Source organism: Eschrichtius robustus, chromosome X (genome assembly GCF_028021215.1).
Source record: "Eschrichtius robustus isolate mEscRob2 chromosome X, mEscRob2.pri, whole genome shotgun sequence".
Lineage (NCBI taxonomy): Eukaryota > Metazoa > Chordata > Mammalia > Artiodactyla > Eschrichtiidae > Eschrichtius > Eschrichtius robustus.
Window position 1 is genome coordinate 135,767,614 of NC_090845.1, and position 14,759 is coordinate 135,782,372.

Here is a 14,759-nt window from a genome sequence, read left to right on the forward strand (position 1 = left end):
ACTTTGCCATCTGGTTCTCAGCTTCCTCAATCTTTGGAGTCTCACTGCTGGTTGTGCCTTTCCTATTGTTTCAGCACCTGGTAAAAATCAAAGGTCACAACAGTAGGACAAAGGAATAATCAATGTACCCATACCTGTTTCTTAGTGCATGGGGGGATCTATTCATCCCATAATCCCAAAGCCGCTCCACTGCAGCAATAAAATAGTGTCGCGTTCTCTTTTGAAAGCTGCGGGGGCCCTGATTTTCCTCCTCATCATAAATGTCAAAATCTTCTCTCTTCGTATCAATTGAGAAAGTATCATCATAGTCAATTTTGTCTTCCTCTGGCTGGAAAGTAGTAAGGGTTATTTCCCTTTGATGGCGTTTCAAGACTGGTGGATTCTGAGACCACAACCTTCTAGTCCCTCCTTGCTTTACCCAGGCGGCTTCTCTTTGGGTCTTATCTTGTACTTCATTTATTGCTGCTATTGAATGATTGTTTTCACAAGGGTCCAGGGGCAAAATGATGTCTTTTGTCTTAAAAGCTGTGTGTTTTTGTGACTTCTCTAGGGATTTCTCTTCTCTTGGTATGAGGGTAGCATATTGGTTATCCCAAGCAAGGGGACCCAGCAGCTTGGGGGGAGTATTTTCAGAGCTTTCTGTTGCCCATTTCAGAAAGGGCACTTTTTCAGGTCTATTTACTTTATTCAATTTAACAAGTCCCTGTATTTTCTGAAGGAGTATCTCTTCCCTGAGATCCAGGTGGGCAGGAGAATCATTGCTAGTTTTTGTATGGAAAAAGTCTTCCTGATGAACAACTTTGCCAGATGCTTCAGGCAATCCTGGTTTCAAGACAACAGTGTTCTCAAGTTTCTTGTACATGAGTAAGTTTGTGGCCCGTTTCCCTAGGGCGCTGATCTTTCTTTGACCTTCAATCACTTCCAAGGTTAGGAAGGCTAAAGAAAGGTTATTTCTCTTGGCTCCTTGTAAGAAATGACTGCTTTCTTGGACCCCAGAACTCCTTTCCACAAAGCTATAACTACAGGCAGATGCTGGAGGATGAGAAGAGTTGTCCTGGGATGGAATCTTGGTCAGATCTGTAGGTCTAATTGATGGGAATACTGATACCTGTGCAATGGGTAATGCAGAGCCATTTGTTTGAATAATGTCATGACTCCTCATAGAACAATCTGATAAGAATGACTGAGTAATGGCCCTTTTCTCCCTCCTGTTGTACTCTATCTGTGTGAAGGTGCCCTGGGTCAAATATTTCACGTTTTTGGACCACTGAGTTGAGGTGTCATTCAGAATTACCTCCCTTTCAAGCTTTATTTCTTCTAGTGGGAGTCTGAATTGTTTCAAATCCCGCTTATCACGCTGAGGTATAGCCTTCTGCTGACTTGGAATAGGAGACATCTTTGTGGTGCTTGGATATTTATCTAGCATTTGCTTTGTTTGATTTCCCAAGTCTTCCAAGTTTGCTTCCTCCCTTATTTTTGAGAAATGGGCCATGTGAACCCCTGCTCTTTTTGCTGAGCCATTTAATGACCTGGTGTCTTGAAGTACTGGAGTATATGTCTCATCTAAACCTTCTACCTTTTGCTTAGTGCTTAGTGAAAAAAGGTTCTTCAGAAATTTCTTAGTTCCAGTCACTGTATACACCTGAGGCAAAACTACATTCTCTTGGATTAATTTTTCTTTCCTTTCTATCTCTTCCTGAGACTTTTTTCCTTGATTGTGTGTATCATTTTCTTGGACATTAGCCAAGTTAGTAAGAAATACGTTCTTGCTATTTGGAAAAATCATCTCTTTAAGGCCTGTGCCCTTGCTAAATTCATCCTCTCCTACTACCACCTTATTCTTCTCTGACAAGAAATTCTGATCTTTCACAGATTTTTCTGATCCCGAAGATGTTAATTGCTTTGGATTGGGCCTTTGCCCAGAGCTTAGGGAGTTCTTGCCATGGGTCCTTTTCATCCAATTTGTTGAATCTGGCAGAGTCTTGAAGAATGATGTATCTGGATATTCTGCATCTAGTGGCACAGAGTCTTCTTTGTTTTGGTGGATCATTTCCATATTTTTTGATGAAGTAGTTTTATTTGACACATGATTTAGTCCCAAAGCTGTAGTATTTTTGTCCATAAACATTTCATCATCAATCAAGGAAGTTACTTCTTGAAACTCAGTATTACTTTCTAACATAATATCTTGCCAGACTGATGTACTATTCTCAATTAATAATGCTGGGTCATCAATGTGAGTCTTTGTATTAGTTGTTGAGTTAACTAGTGCCTTGTTTGTCTTTACCAAAGAGATATTAACTTGAAACAAAGCATCATCTTTGGTCAATGAAGCAGGTCCACGAACTCCTTCCTCTTTAAATAACCTATCACTCTCCACTGATAATACATTTTCTCCCAGTGAACTTTCTTGACTATTTGTTAAAACTGCTTCTAACGACTTGGAATCATTATCTTCTTTACTCAAGCCCAAAGGTACACCAGACCCAATAAAGTGAGATGAATTTTTGCCAAATACAATGGCACCTAATTGACTACTAAAATTAACTGGCATATTTGGGGGTCCTAAGGAACCTGTCTTTTCAGTACCTGCTGACAAATTGCCTGATGGAATTGTTGGTGGAGTCATTAGATTGTTCGATGAACTAGAAATTTTAAAATCAAGTTTCTTCAACTCTACTGTTATAGTTGTCCCCAAATTCTCATTCAATCTTAATGGCAGCTCTGGCTCAGGAGTAGATACTCTTTCCCCACTGTGATGGAGCTCTGGTGTGAGATGTGCCACTTCAGACGGGCCCTTGTTTCTTTCTATTGCTCTAGGTAAATGATCATTAGCTTTATTTCTGGCTTCTTGGAGATCAGATAAGGATAATCCATGTGGAGTAGGATTCTGTCCCAAGAGCATCAACAAATCACTAGAGGAGACACTTTGTTCTTTAAGCAGCTGCATTCTCTCTCCAGACTGAGGGTCAGTCTTCTCTATATCATTTTCTGGAGTTGTGGTGGCTTTGAATTGCATTTGCCTAGTGCTAGGGTGCCTTGAATTCTGGGAGAAGCTTCTGGGTTCAATGACATTGTTTTCATTCAGCAAGAGGGTTGGAATATCTTCATATGTGTCCTCATAATAATCACCAGTGTTCCTGTCACAACTATAAACCTTCAGTAAGGCTGTCATGCCTCTGTTCCGAAAGTCTGAGTTGTGGCACCCCAGAACCCACAGACCTGGAGATGAGGAAGAATAAGATTCTGGTTACTCATAACCCAGGTCCCAAGCAAGATCTCTGTTAGAGGTTCTCTTCTATTCCCAGATAAATGAAAAAATACTACTCAGTACCATTATATTGCAGGTCGTTAGGTTAAATGCCTGACACATGGAACAGTAGTCCAACAATGGTAGTAAAAGTGGTTTTGCATTGCTGCTGTTGTGGTATATCTGTTTGTGACCACAAGAAAGGGCTGTGATTTAAAATGAATATACATATATATATATGGAGAAAAATGGAGAAATGTAATTATACACAATAGTGGAGAGTCTTACTAGTCACACAGAACTCTTTGGTGACCAATTTGTAGGATAAGTAAGCATAAGGGAGCAGGACTTAGGTTTAGGATACAAATAACATAAAATCCCACCACAGTTCTAGCAATATTAATTTCTACTATGAACAGGATTATCTGAGTAAAAGGATTTCATGGTGGTAAAGTATATGCGTAAACATAAATGAAAACAAATACAGCTTTACTAAGCTACCGATCAGGTACCTGAACAGTCTCATCAAGTCACAATATTTGCAAGCAAAATCTTCACTGAATACAGCTCTTCCTCAAAGAGAAAGCTTTCCTCAAAGTATATTTCCACAGAGCCCTATGAGACAATGGGATGCCCATGGAAAAGGTTCCTGTGGTCAAACATTTTGGAATTAATGCACACTGCAATCTATGTGCAGCCAGATAATCACTCAAATGGGAAATGAGAATAAAGACATTTTCCAATATACAAGGATTCAGAACATCTACCTCTAATTCAGCCATTCTCAGGAAATGATTAGAGAATGTCTTCTACCAAAATAAAGGAGTATATTAAAAAATATGAAGACACGGGATACAAGAACCCAATTTCATGATATTTAAAGCATATTTTTGATGGTATAAAACCATGTTGGGTCAGAGTAGACCAGGACTGGAGCCGAAATGAGTAATTTAAATAAGGTTTTTCACTCTAAAAATTCCACTGTTATAACTTAGATAAATCTAATACTTCCTTTTCCTGAGGAAGACAGTAATTGGGTGAGAAAAGGGGAAATGAAACTCCATAAACAGGTCTAGAATGACATCCGTCATACTCTGAGAAGGGCCTGGGAACAGTGATCAAGAGGAGCTTTAGTTATATCTGTACTGGTTGAATTTTTGTAATGAGAACATCTTTTTCTATTACATGTGTGAATAAAAATAAAGTAAAACATTATAGTAATTAATTAATAAATTTCAATCCAAGAGCTTAAAGAAGAGTTGATTCTTTGATTAAAACTCAATAAAATAAATAACCAAATAAATATAAGAAATTCCACACATATAAAATTTGAAATAAGAAAGGAGATATAACCACAGATGCAAAGAAAATTAACTTATAATTCCCTTGGAGACACCTCAGCTGCCAATCTCCTACTCCAACTTCTGAAACAGGCATAAGACGCCTGGCCAAGTTTGAGATTTGGTCAGCACTACAAATATACGGACCTGCCTCCGACCTCAGTGATATAACTGGGGCTTTCAATGAACTAATTATTTAGGCTGATATTCAATCCTGGAGCTAGTTCCTATCAAAGTAACCTAGAGAGACAGAGCCCAGCTGATCACAAGTGGGTAGGAGCACACCTCAGGCTTCATTAGACAAGAGCTCTTTAATGATAGTGCAATATCCCTAGCATGTGCAATATTTCTAGCCTGGAATATTAACCAATCTTTTAAAATGATGATGTTCATCTATATTTATTGACATAGAAAAACATCAAATACATTATTAAGTGAGGGGAAAAAAAGAAGATTACAAAACATGATATAACCACCATTCTACTATCTGTTTCTGTGAGTTCTACATTTTCTTTTTCTTTTTTTCAAAAAGATTTCCCATAGTAGTGATTCCATACAATATTTGTCTTCGTCTGGCTTAGTTCACTTAGCATAATGCCCTCCAGGTTCATCCATATTGTCTTTTTTAATGGATGAATAATATTCCATCATATATATATATATATATGTATGTATATATATCACTTTTTTCTTTTTCAGAGAGTTTTTTTAATTTAAATTTTTTTTATTCAAAAATTTTCTTCTTTTTCATTGAGGTATGGTTGATGTACAATATTATATAAGTTTCAGGTGTACAACATAGTGATTCACAATATTTGGTTATGCTCCATTTATCATTATTACAAAATATTGGCTATATTCCCTGTGTCATAGTATATATCCTTGTAGCTTATTTATTTTATACATAGTAGTTTGTACCTCTTAATCCCCTTTCCCTATCGTGCCCCTCCCCCCTTCCCTCTCTCCACTGGTAACCACTAGTTTGTTCTCTATATCTGTGAGTCTGCTGCTTTTTTGTTATATTCACTAGTTTGTTGTATTTTTTAGATTCCATATATAAGTGATATCATACAGTATTTGTCTTTCTCTGTCTCACATATTTCACTTAGCATAATACCCTCCAAGTCCATCCATGTTGTTGCAAAGGGCAAAACTTCATTTTTCAATGACTGAGTAGTATTCCACTGTATATATATATATATATATATATATATATATATATATATATATATATATATACTACATCTTCTTTATCCATTCATCTGTTGATGGACACTCAGGTTGGCAATTGTAAATAATGCTGCTATGAACATTGGGGTACACATCTTTTTTTTCAATTAGAGTTTTCTGTTTTTTTTTTGGATATATACCCAGGAGTGGAATTGCTGGGTCATATAGTAGTTCTATTTTTAGTTTTTTGAGAAACCTCCATACTGTTTTCCATGGTGGCTGCACCAATTTGCATTCCCACCAATATTGTATTAGCCTTTCATTTTTCCACATCCTTGCCAACATTTGCTATTTGTTGTCTTTTTGATGATGGCCATTCTGACAAGTGTGAGGTGATATCTCATTGTGGTTTTGATTTGCATTTCTCTGATGATTAACGATGGTGAGCACCTTTTCATGTGCCTCTCAGCCATCTGTAAGTCTTCTTCGGAAAAATGTCTATTCAGGCTTTCTGACCATTTTTTAAATTGGGCTGTTTGTTTTTTTGATGTTGAGTTGTGTGAGCTGTTTACATATTTTGGATATTAACCCCTTGTTTGTCATATCATTTGCAAATATTTTCTCCCATTCAGTAAGTTGTCTTTTTTTTTTTAATATTTATTTATTTGGCTGCGTTGGGTCTTAGTTTCAGCATGCGGGATCTTTTGTTGTGGCAGGCAGGCTTCTCTCTAGTTGTGGTGCATGGGCTCTAGAGCGCGCATGGGCTTAGTTGCCCCATGGCATGTGGGATCTTAGTTCCCTGACCAGGGATCGAACCCGCATCCCCTGCATTGGAAGGCAGATTCTTAACCACTGGACCACCAGGGAAGTCCCAGTAGGTGGTCTTTTTGTGTTTTTTTTGTCGATGGTTTCCTTTGCTGTGCAAAAGCTTTAAGTTTAATTAGGTCCCATTTGTTTATTTTTGCTTTTATCTCCTTTAAGAGACAGATCCAAAAAAATATTGCTACTATTTATGTCATAGAGTGTCTCATCTATGTTTTTTTCTAGGAGTTTTATAGTATCTGGTCTCACATTTAGGTCTTTAATTTATTTTGAGTTTATTTTTGTATATGGTCTTAGAGAATTTCTAATATCATTCTCTTACATGTATCTGTCCAGTTTTCCCAGCTCTACTTATTGAAGAGACTGTCTTTTCTCCATTGTATATTCTTGCACCCTTCGTTGCAGATTGACCATAAGTGTGTGGGTTTATTTCTGGGCTCTCTATCGTGTTCCATTGATCTATATTTCTGTTTTTTTGTACCAGTACCATACTGTTTTGATTACTGTAGCTTTGTAGTACAGTCTGAAGTCAGGGCACATGATTCCTCTAGTTCTGTTTTTCCTTCTCAAGATTGTTTTGGCTATTCATTATCTTTTGTGTTTACATATAGATTTAAAAATTTTTGTTCTAGTTCTGTGAAAAATGCTATTGGTAATTTGATAGGAATTGCATTGGATCTGTAGATTGCCTTGGGTAGTACAGTCATTTTAACAATATTGATTCTTCTAATCCAAGAACATGGTATATCTTTCCATCTGTTTGTGTCATCTTTGATTTCTTTCATCAGCATCTTACAGATTTCTGAGTACAGGTCTTTTGCCTCCTTAAGCAGGTTTATTCCTAGGTATTTTATTCTTTATTATGCGATTGTAAATGGGACTGTTTCCTTAATTTCTCTTTCTGATAGTTTAGTTTGTTGTTAGTGTATAGAAATGCAACAGATTTTCTGTATATTATTTTTGGACCCTACAACTTTACTGAATTAATTGATGAGCTCTAGTAGTTTTTTGGTGGTGTCTTTAGGATTTTCTATGTATAGTGTCATGTCATCTGCAAACAGTGACAGCAAATAGTGACAAAGAGTGACACCTGTTGGTGGGTGAAGCTGGTCCCAAGGCTAGAGCAGGCTCACTGGAGGGCAGGGCCAGAGCCCAGGGGATTCTGGGGCTGGTGTCTGCCCACTGGTGGGTGGAGCTGGGTCCCAGGGTCTCTGGCTGGAGGTCCCGGGTCTGGTGCCTGCACACTGGTTTGTGGGGCAGATCCCGTGCCCTCTGGTGGGCAGGGCCATGTCCAGGGGCAGCTGTGGGCTCAGGGGGTCTTAAGGCAGCCTGTCTGTTGGTGGGTGGGGCTGTGTCCATGCCCAGTTAGTTGCTTGGCACGAGGTGTCTCAGCACTTTTGCCTACAGGCTGTTGGGCCAGGGCGGGGATGGGTCCTGAGGCTTATAAGCTAGAGGGAGGATTTCACAATGGTGCTTACCAGCACCAGTGTCCTCCTGGTAGAATCAGCTCCCCAAATGGCTGCCACCAGTGTCTATGTCCCCAGGGTGAGCTGCAGTTGCCTCCTACCTCTCTGGGAGACTCTCCAGATCAGCAGGTACGTCTGACCCAGGCTCCTATTACTGCTTCTACCCTGGATCCTGGAGCATGTGAGAGTTGTGTGCGCCCTTTAAGAGTACAGTTTCTACTTCCCACAGCTCTCTGGGACTCTGGAGAGTAAGCCCTGCTGGTCTTCAAAGCCAAATGCTCTGGGGGCTCATTTTCCCAGTATATGACCCACAGGTTATGGAGCCCAACATGGGGTCAGACCCCTCTCTCCTTGGGGAGGACCTCTGCAATGGTAATTATCCTCCCGTTTGTGACTTGTCCACCCAGGGGTATGGGATTTCACTATATCATGATGATGCCCCTCCTACCCATCTTATTGTGGTTCCTTCTTTATATCTTTAGTTGTAGACAATCTTTTCTGGTAGGTTCCAGTCTTTTCCATTGATGGTTGTTCTGAAAATAGTTGTGATTTGGTGTGCCTGTGAGAGCAGGTGAGCTCAGGGTCTTTCTACTCTTCCATTCATTCATCAATGGACACTTAGGTTATTTCCATGTTTTGGCTATTGTGAATAATGTTGCAATAAACACGGGAGTGCAGATATCTCTTCAAGATCCTGATTTCATTTCCTTTGTATATATACCAGAAGTGGGATTGCTGGATCATATGGTAGTTCTATTTTTAATTTTTTGAGGAACCTCCATACTGTTCTCCATAATGGCTGCACCAATTTATATTCCCACTAACAGTGTACAAGGATTCCCTTTTCTTTCTTTCTTTTTTTAAAAAAATATTTATTTATGTATTTAGCTGTGCTGGGTCTTAGTTGCGGCACACGGGATCTTCATTGTGACATGCGGGATCTTTAGTTGCGACATGCGGGATCTTTAGTTGCGGCATGCAGGATCTTTAGTTGCAACATGTGGGATCTTAGTTGCGGCATGCAGGATCTAGTTCCCTGACCAGGGATTGAACCCAGGCCCCCTGCATTGAGAGCATGGAGTCTTAACCACTGGACCACCAGGGAAGTCCCAAGGACTCCCCTTTCTCCACATCTTTGCCAACACTTATTATCATGTGATTTTTTGATAATAGCCATTTTGACAGGTCTGAGCTGATATCTCACTGTGGTTTTGATTTGCATTTCCCTGATGATTAGTGATGTTGAGAACATTTTCATATACCTGTTGGTCACTTGTATGTCTTGTCTGGAAAAATTTAATGGTATTCCATAAATCCTGTAGGCTTTCTTTATTCTTTTTTTTTCTCCTCTTGACTGGATAATTTCAAAAGATTTATCTTTGAGTTTGAAGATTGTTTCTTCTGCTTAATCATGTATGTTGTTGAAGCTCTCTATTGCATTTTTCATTTCATTATATTCTTTAGCTCCAGGATTTCTGGGTTCCTTCCTTCCTTCCTTCCTTCCTTTCTTCCTTTCCTTCCTTCCTTCCTTTCTTTCTTCATTCCTCTCTCCCTCTTTCTCTCTTTCTCTCTTTCTTTCTTCTGCAGTTCAGCAGCTCCAGTTCCAGGGAGGGCACAACAGCATAGTCTCCATGCAGCTCTGTCAGTTGAGGTCAATGTCAGCGAAGACTGTGGAGGGTCCTTGGTGGTCAAGGCTGTGAGTGTCTGTGATGGCAGTAGTGGTGAGGGTTGTTGGCCTCCTAGATGGCAAAGGATGCTGGGGTCCTCTTGTTCTTCTTTTCACCCACAGACTGAGGTCTTAGCTGAGGGGATTCTTCTTGGTGCCGTGTCTGGCATGTCAGCACACAGGCCTTGATGGCAGTGCTGGGTTCTGGGACAGAGATGTACATGCATTGATGGTGGTGCCACTGTTTGGGGTGCAGGTGCTCAGAGTGACAGTGTAGTTCATGGTTCCTGAGCCTGGAGTATGAGCACATCTGCTGTAGCGGTGCCAGTTTCAAAGGCATAGGCATGCACAGATCGCCAATGAAGCGGGGGTCCACATTCTCCAAGGGCATGCCACATCAGCTCAGGTCCTGGTGGGTGGGATGCAGTGGTGTCTTGGTGCTTGGGGGGACAAGGTAGAGCAGCAACATGGGCCCCAGGGATGATGGGGTCCTCAGGCTCTGAGTTGCAAGCACACCAGCAACTCAAGCCCTGAAGATGGTGGGTGCTGGGGGAGGCCTAAGCCCTGAGGGGAGGATGCAGCTCCTCCTCTGGGGGGAGTGCAGTGGCTTGGACTCTGAGAAGGTCCATCAGCTGGCTTCAGTATCTGTGAAGACTATGGAGCTCCTCAGGTGGTGAAGGCTGGTAGTGTTCCTGGTAGTGACAAGAGGTGTTACAGTTCTCCTGTTGTCCTTTCCCCATGGGAAGAAATCCCTTAGAGGGGATCCCCTTTGGCACCAAGCTGCTTCAGACTGAGGGACAGAATGACACAAGTCAAACTTTTGATACACTCTTCTATTTGGCCATCCTCATTTTTGTGCTCCACAATGTTTCTGATACTTCTTTGTTCTGTTCTAGATTTGTCCAAGAGCTATTTTCATTGGTATGTACACAGTGCAAATATTATTCACAATTTCAGGAGAAATGAAGACTTTTTAGACAAGCAAAACCTGATAAAATTAATTAACCAGCAGACGTGCACTATAAGAAATGTTATGGAGATACACTATAAATGTAAGTGCATAGATAGGCTGAAAGTACCAGAATGGAAAAAAATATATACCACACAAACATTAAGCAAAATAAAGGTGATTGAGGCACATAAATTTCAGAAAAAGCAGATATTATGGCAACAAGTACTACTTCAGAAAAAGAAGGACATTTCGCAATGATAACATGGTTAATTTAACAAGAGTACATAACAATCTTAAATTTGTAAGCACCTGATTTTATTTTGCCTCATTTATTTTGAAACAACAAACCCAACAATTATAGGTAGAGCTCTTAACATAGTTCTCTCAGTAACTGTAAGAAGCAGACAAAATATCAGTAAACTTATAAGGATTTTAACAAAATGATAAAGCAACTTGACATACATGGAACAGTCCACCTAACAACTGCAGAAGACACATTCATCTTAAGTTCCAACAGGCCATTAGCCAAAGTAAACCATATGCTGGGCATAAAGCAAGTCTCACCACATTTCAAAGAACTGAAATCATGTAGAGGATGTTATATGACCACAGTGAAGTAAAAATATGAAATGAGCAACAGAAAACTAGAAAATACCCATATGTTTAGGAATTTAGTAAACCAGTTTTAATAGTTATGAATAAAAGAAGAAGTCACAATGGATATTAGAAAATATTTCTAGGGCTTCCCTGGTGGTGCAGTGGTTGAGAATCTGCCTGCCAATGCAGGGGACACGGGTTTGAGCCCTGGTCCGGGAAGATCCCACATGCCGCGGAGCAACTAGGCCCGTGAGCCACAACTACTGAGCGTGTACATCTGGAGCCTGTGCTCTGCAACAAGAGAGGCCGCGACAGTGAGAGGCCCACGCCCCGCGATGAAGAGTGGCCCCCGCTTGCCGCAAGTAGAGAAAGCCCTCGCACAGAAATGAAGACCCAACACAGCCAATAAATAAATAAATAAATAAATAAATAAATAAATAAAGGCATTCCTTTAAAAAAAAAGAAAATATTTCTAATATTTTAATATAATTGATAATAAAAATGACTCATCAAAACTTCTGATATGTGGGTTTTTTCCCTGCTCTTACCAGTTTTATTCAAAATTAAGGCACAGAAAAAAAGAAATAAAAGGCATAAGTGTTGGAAAGGAAAAACTGAAACTGTCAATATTTGTAACAATTTGATTGTGTACAAGAAAATCTTATGGGAACCTATAAAATAATTGCCAGATCTTACAGTGAATTTAGCAAGGTTGCAAGATACAAGGTCAATATACAAAAATTAACTGTATATCTTTCGTGTATATGTTCCAGCAAAACGTTATTTACAGAAACAGGTGACCAACCTGCTCACTATAGTTTCTTTCTATATTGAGATACAATTGATAGATACCACTGTGTAAGTTTAACCTTTACAGTGTATTGATTTGATACATTTATATATTGCAATATGGATTACCATCATAGTGGTAGCTATGTGCCTTTATCACATCACATAATTATCATTTTTTTGTGGTGATATGCGGTTAAAGCAGGGTGTAAAGTGAGCTGCAAGAATAATGTACTGACAGGGAATTCCCTGGTGGCGCAGTGGTTAAGAATCCACCTGCCAATGCCAGGGACACGGGTTCGAGCCCTGGTCCAGGAAGATCCCACGTGCCGTGGAGCAACTAAGCCCATGCGCCACAACTACTGAAGCCCACGCACCTGGAGCCCGTGCTCTGCAACAAGAGAAGCCACCGCAATGAGAAGCCCGCGCACCGCAACAAAGAGTAGCCCCCGCTCGCCGCAACTAGAGGAAGCCCACACGCAGCAACAAAAGACCCAATGCAGCCGAAAATAAATAAATTTTTAAAAATAAATAAATAAAATTAAAAAAAAAGAATGATGCACTGACACATATCACAACGTGGATGACTCTGGCTGAGTGAAGCTGAGTGAAAATTATGCCAAGTGAAATAAATCAGACACAAAAGGACAAATAAAAGGGATCAGACTTTTCCCTCAAGACACATAAAGCAGAGTTTTAATTTGTCTTTAGAATTTAAGTGATCACCAAAGTAGTTTAAAAGCTTCTCAAAATATTGATATTTTAAATATCTTTCTCTGCCTACACACAGACACACACACACACACTTTCTTTCTTTCTTTGGTTTAGACAATTACAACCATATTATGCATACTGTTTTATAATATTTTTGCAGGTATTTAATTCATTCATTCATCGAAAAAATGTTTATTAAGCGTCTACTATAGGCCAGGCACTGTAAACATTCGGGATTCAGTGATGAGCAAGATAACAAGGTCCCTGTCCTTAGAGACCTTAACAACTTAGCTGGAAAACAGATAACAAAGACATAAACACGAATAAACAAGATACTTTCAGAGGTGTTACTGGAGTTTTGTCAGGTTCTTCACTCACTTCTTACAAAACTGCATTTCTTTTTTTTTTTTTTTTTAAATAAATTTATTTATTTACTTATTTTTGGATGTGTTGGGTCTTAGTTTCTGTGCAAGGGCTTTCTCCAGTTGCGGCGAGCGGGGGCCACTCTTCATCGCGATGCGTGGGCCTCTCACCGTCGCGGCCTCTCCCGTTGCGGAGCACAGGCTCCAGATGCGCAGGCTCAGCAGCTGTGGCTCACGGGCCCAGCCGCTCCACGGCATGTGGGATCTTCCCGGACCGGGGCACGAACCCGTGTCGCCTGCATTGGCAGGCGGATTTCTAACCACTGCGCCACCAGGGAAGCCCAAAACTGCATTTCTTGAAGTAAGATAAGTTTCTGGGTATGAAGGTGAATCTATATTTTTATATGATGAGATTGGTTTTTATTCCCAAGAAATTTCCCTATGAGAATTTATCTCCAGAAAAGCCATAAGTGTAAGAGAATAACTACAATCTGTAGGTAGTTTTATGTACTTCCCTCTGCAGATGATGGGGGTGGGAGGGACAAGGAGCACTTGTTACTAAGCTGCAACAATCTGTGTTAGATTTAGGCCAGGTCTGTGTTCCTCCTGATCACTGGGCTGGTGCTCTCAAAAGCCTTGCAGTAGTTATGGAGGGAGAGAGAGGACAAGAAGCTGACAGCCACATTCGTCCAGAAGGCTTCACAGTGGTTTGATGTTATGTGTGCAAAAGGAAATTATGATGTACTTCCCAGCAATACCAATGTTCACAACACACATAGAAACATGTTTAGTCCCTGTGTGTTACCTGCATGTATAAATGTATATTCACCATTACAGTTTAGTAAACACACTTAAAATTTTGGCCGATGGCAAGTAAAAGCACTTTTTACAACAAAGACTTTTAACTTAAATACTTGATGTGGTGTTGTCTTTAAAATGCCTTGTAATTACCAAAATCACTTGAACCATTTAGTATCTACCCAAATGTAAGCTAGTGGGCAAAAGAACATGTGAATGGCTAGTGAAGCAAACACCACTGTTAGTAAAAGAATAATATAAATAACTAACCTGGGTTTTCCATTGACATGAAGACAGTTTCTCCTGAGAAGGGGAATAGGGTAAGTGTGTCTTCATAGACCATTTTGTGTTTGAAGGTATATCCAGAGAAGAAGACAGACAGGAAGTCAGTCTGTGCTCCAATACTTAGAATGTACCAGTATGCCACCTCATGCAAACAAACCGACAGCTGCAAGCTATCAAAAACATAGCCATTGATGCCTGTAAAAAGAATGGAGAATAAAAGATTTTAGCAGTATCTGCATTTATTATTTTGGATTGTGATGATCTGATTAGAAATGATTATATGTTATGCCCGTTACCTTATTCCCAAGAAGAGATAACATTATACCTTTCAAAAAAGTAAATTGTTAATACCTGATCAGCTAAGTTCCAATCTCAAAGTGAGGAGAGTCATAGACCATCACAGTAATGATGGATTTAGATGCTATATGGTGGGTGGCAGTTTGATGAGGAGCAGGACATTTGCATGGTTTCAAAGTATCTCCCTATACACTGCTTATTAGTTGCAAGGAGGAAAATAATAACTACACAGAGGAAAAAAACAGAAAAAA

At 39.8% G+C, this 14,759-nt stretch overlaps 1 protein-coding gene across 1 annotated transcript in view; it reads right to left on the reverse strand.

Annotated features, from left to right (window-relative positions):
• The window catches only part of F8 (coagulation factor VIII), a 122,993-nt gene that overhangs the window by 49,571 nt on the left and 58,663 nt on the right, over positions 1-14,759 (reverse strand). The window contains exons 13-14 of the mRNA XM_068532435.1: positions 14,197-14,406; positions 135-3,222 (exon numbers count right to left, since the gene is read on the reverse strand). Of these exons, the coding sequence (XP_068388536.1) occupies positions 135-3,222; positions 14,197-14,406 (3,298 nt within the window). The remainder of the gene's footprint in view (positions 1-134; positions 3,223-14,196; positions 14,407-14,759) is intronic.